The sequence below is a fragment of the Amphimedon queenslandica genome, unplaced genomic scaffold (genome assembly GCF_000090795.2).
Source record: "Amphimedon queenslandica unplaced genomic scaffold, v1.1 AMPQUscaffold_7640_Cont20411, whole genome shotgun sequence".
In the NCBI taxonomy this organism is placed as follows: Eukaryota; Metazoa; Porifera; class Demospongiae; order Haplosclerida; family Niphatidae; genus Amphimedon; species Amphimedon queenslandica.
In genome coordinates this window covers 1-2,171 of record NW_003552078.1, presented here as the reverse complement: position 1 = coordinate 2,171, position 2,171 = coordinate 1, and the positions used below count along the sequence as shown (strand labels likewise).

Below are 2,171 nucleotides of genomic sequence, written 5' to 3'. Positions count from 1 at the left end.
CTATTGAGTATTCATCCTTACTACATGAGCAAGGAACCTGATATTAATGATCCAGCATGTATCCTATTTATAGTAACAAATGATGATGTAATGGTATGCCTATTAATAGCATCACATTAACATGTACATATACATTTAAATAATTGGGTAATAGTAACACATCATTGCCACCTACATTAATTAATTTACATTACATTAATTTGCATTGAGCTATTATTAGTGACTTGTGTTTCTGATCTATTAATAGTAACACATGCATGTACATGTAATTAAAATTCTGATGTATTTTAAAAGTAAGATAATATCAATTTATTAATAGTAACATGTATCATTAATCTATTAATAGTAACATGTACATGTAATATTGATTATTATTAGTAGCATTGCTAACATGTACTGTACACATAATTCTGATCTATTAATAGTAACAGATACATGTACATGTCAGGGCATAAACGAAGGTTAATTTAATGCATTCGAAGGTTCAACACTTATACAAAAGAAGGTACTGCCTTCGTTTTGGGCGGAGCTAGTTAATTAATGGGGTGGGGCCATTAATTAATAATGGGTGTGGTTAATTAAATTTATGGTTTTATCAGTTTTTAATATCAAAATTATTAGTTTTAATCAAGTACATAGTGATTCTTATTTAAAAAAATAAGAGCATCAACAGTGTCAGGATTTAGTGAAGATCTTAACTTAGTGACTGTTAGTCCAGCAGCAGAGAATATTCTTTCAGCTGGAGCTGAGGTAGCTGGAATACTTAGAAGCGATCTAGCAACTTTTGCCAGATTTGGAAAACGCAATTGGTTATCTTTCCACCAAACTAGAGGGTTCACATCTCTGGAAATAGCCTTCTCACAAAAGTAAGCATCCACCTCTTCTTGAAATGTAGAAAACTCAGTGATAACTTCATCTGGTCCTAACAATATGTCTAGTGCAGATGGTTGACTCACAACATTTGATACATCTGGGTTTTGATGAAGTGGTGAAAGATCGGCCATTCTACGTATTATTTCTTCCTTGACACCTGACTTCTGTTCATCATTAAGGAATTTCAATTGCTTGAATCTTGGGTCAACTGCAGATGCTAAAACATCTAAACTAGTGATATTCAAGTTGTTTAGATACCATCTAGATCTAATTTCTCCACGAACCTTGTCTTTGAATTGCTTTATTGTAGGTGAGTCATCACTTGATGGTTGCAAAGACAGATCTAAACCATTGATAACAGGTAAGATACACGATACAGACGAGTTATGTTCGTACTGTAAGAAAGTCGTTGCAACTTGTAAGGGCTTAAGGACAGTTACTAGTTCCTCCACGATAGTCCACTGCTCACTCTTTAAGTCAAGATAGCGATCATTCCTCTTTGTTACACTTTCGTCAGAAAGTACTGCTAATACTGGCAATCTCATTTCTAGTAACCTAAACAACATCTCGTAACACGAACTCCATCTAGTAACACAGGATTGAATTAACCTTTTTTGCTCTATTCCCATTTGTTGTTGCCTTTCCTTAAGTGCCTCGGAGGCCACTACACTGTGACGAAAATGTCCAACGAGTTTCTTAGCAGCTGCTACAGTACGATCAATAGCAGACACAGATGTCAACCCTGAATTAATACATAGTTGCAAACAATGAGCTCCACATCTAAGACTACTCCACTCCTTATCCTCCAACAGAATATCCATAGATAGTATCATATTAGAAGCTTGGTCATGCACAACACAGACAACTTTCTCTTCAATTCCAAACTGCTTCACAATTTCAACAAGCTTTCGAGATATCTCCAATCCTGTGTGGCGTTCTGGGAAGGCACTGGTTGTTAGTACAATTGCTACTAATTGCCAAGCTTGAGAGATAAAATGACCAGATACAGTTATGTATGCTTCATTGGAACCACTGGTCCAAATGTCAGTGGTTAATGAAATACTTGACATATCTTTCTTCAATAGATCCTTGAGCTTTCTTTGTGACTCTCTATGCTTCTGGTGAATTAACTTAGACATGTGCATGGCACTTGGTACTTTGTATGAAGGTTCAACAAAGCTCATTAACTGTACAAATCCAGTGCCTTCAACTAAACGTAATGGTCGCATATCGAGGATTATCATGTTCATAATCAGGTTAGTTATATCTTTGGCACGAGCTTCTGAACAGCGTGAACG

At 35.7% G+C, this 2,171-nt stretch overlaps 1 protein-coding gene across 1 annotated transcript; it reads right to left on the bottom strand.

Annotated features, from left to right (window-relative positions):
• Nucleotides 1-623: 623 nt before the first annotated feature.
• LOC105315848 (zinc finger BED domain-containing protein 4-like) lies at nt 624-2,117 on the bottom strand. Its single transcript, XM_011410610.1, has one exon. The coding sequence runs from the start codon at nt 2,115-2,117 to the stop codon at nt 624-626; it is 1,494 nt and encodes a 497-aa protein (XP_011408912.1).
• Nucleotides 2,118-2,171: the final 54 nt, after the last annotated feature.

Coding starts and splice junctions, on each gene's coding strand:
- LOC105315848 (XM_011410610.1), bottom strand. CDS start 2,117: ATGATAATCCTCGATATGCGACCATTACGTTTAGTTGAAGGCACTGGA.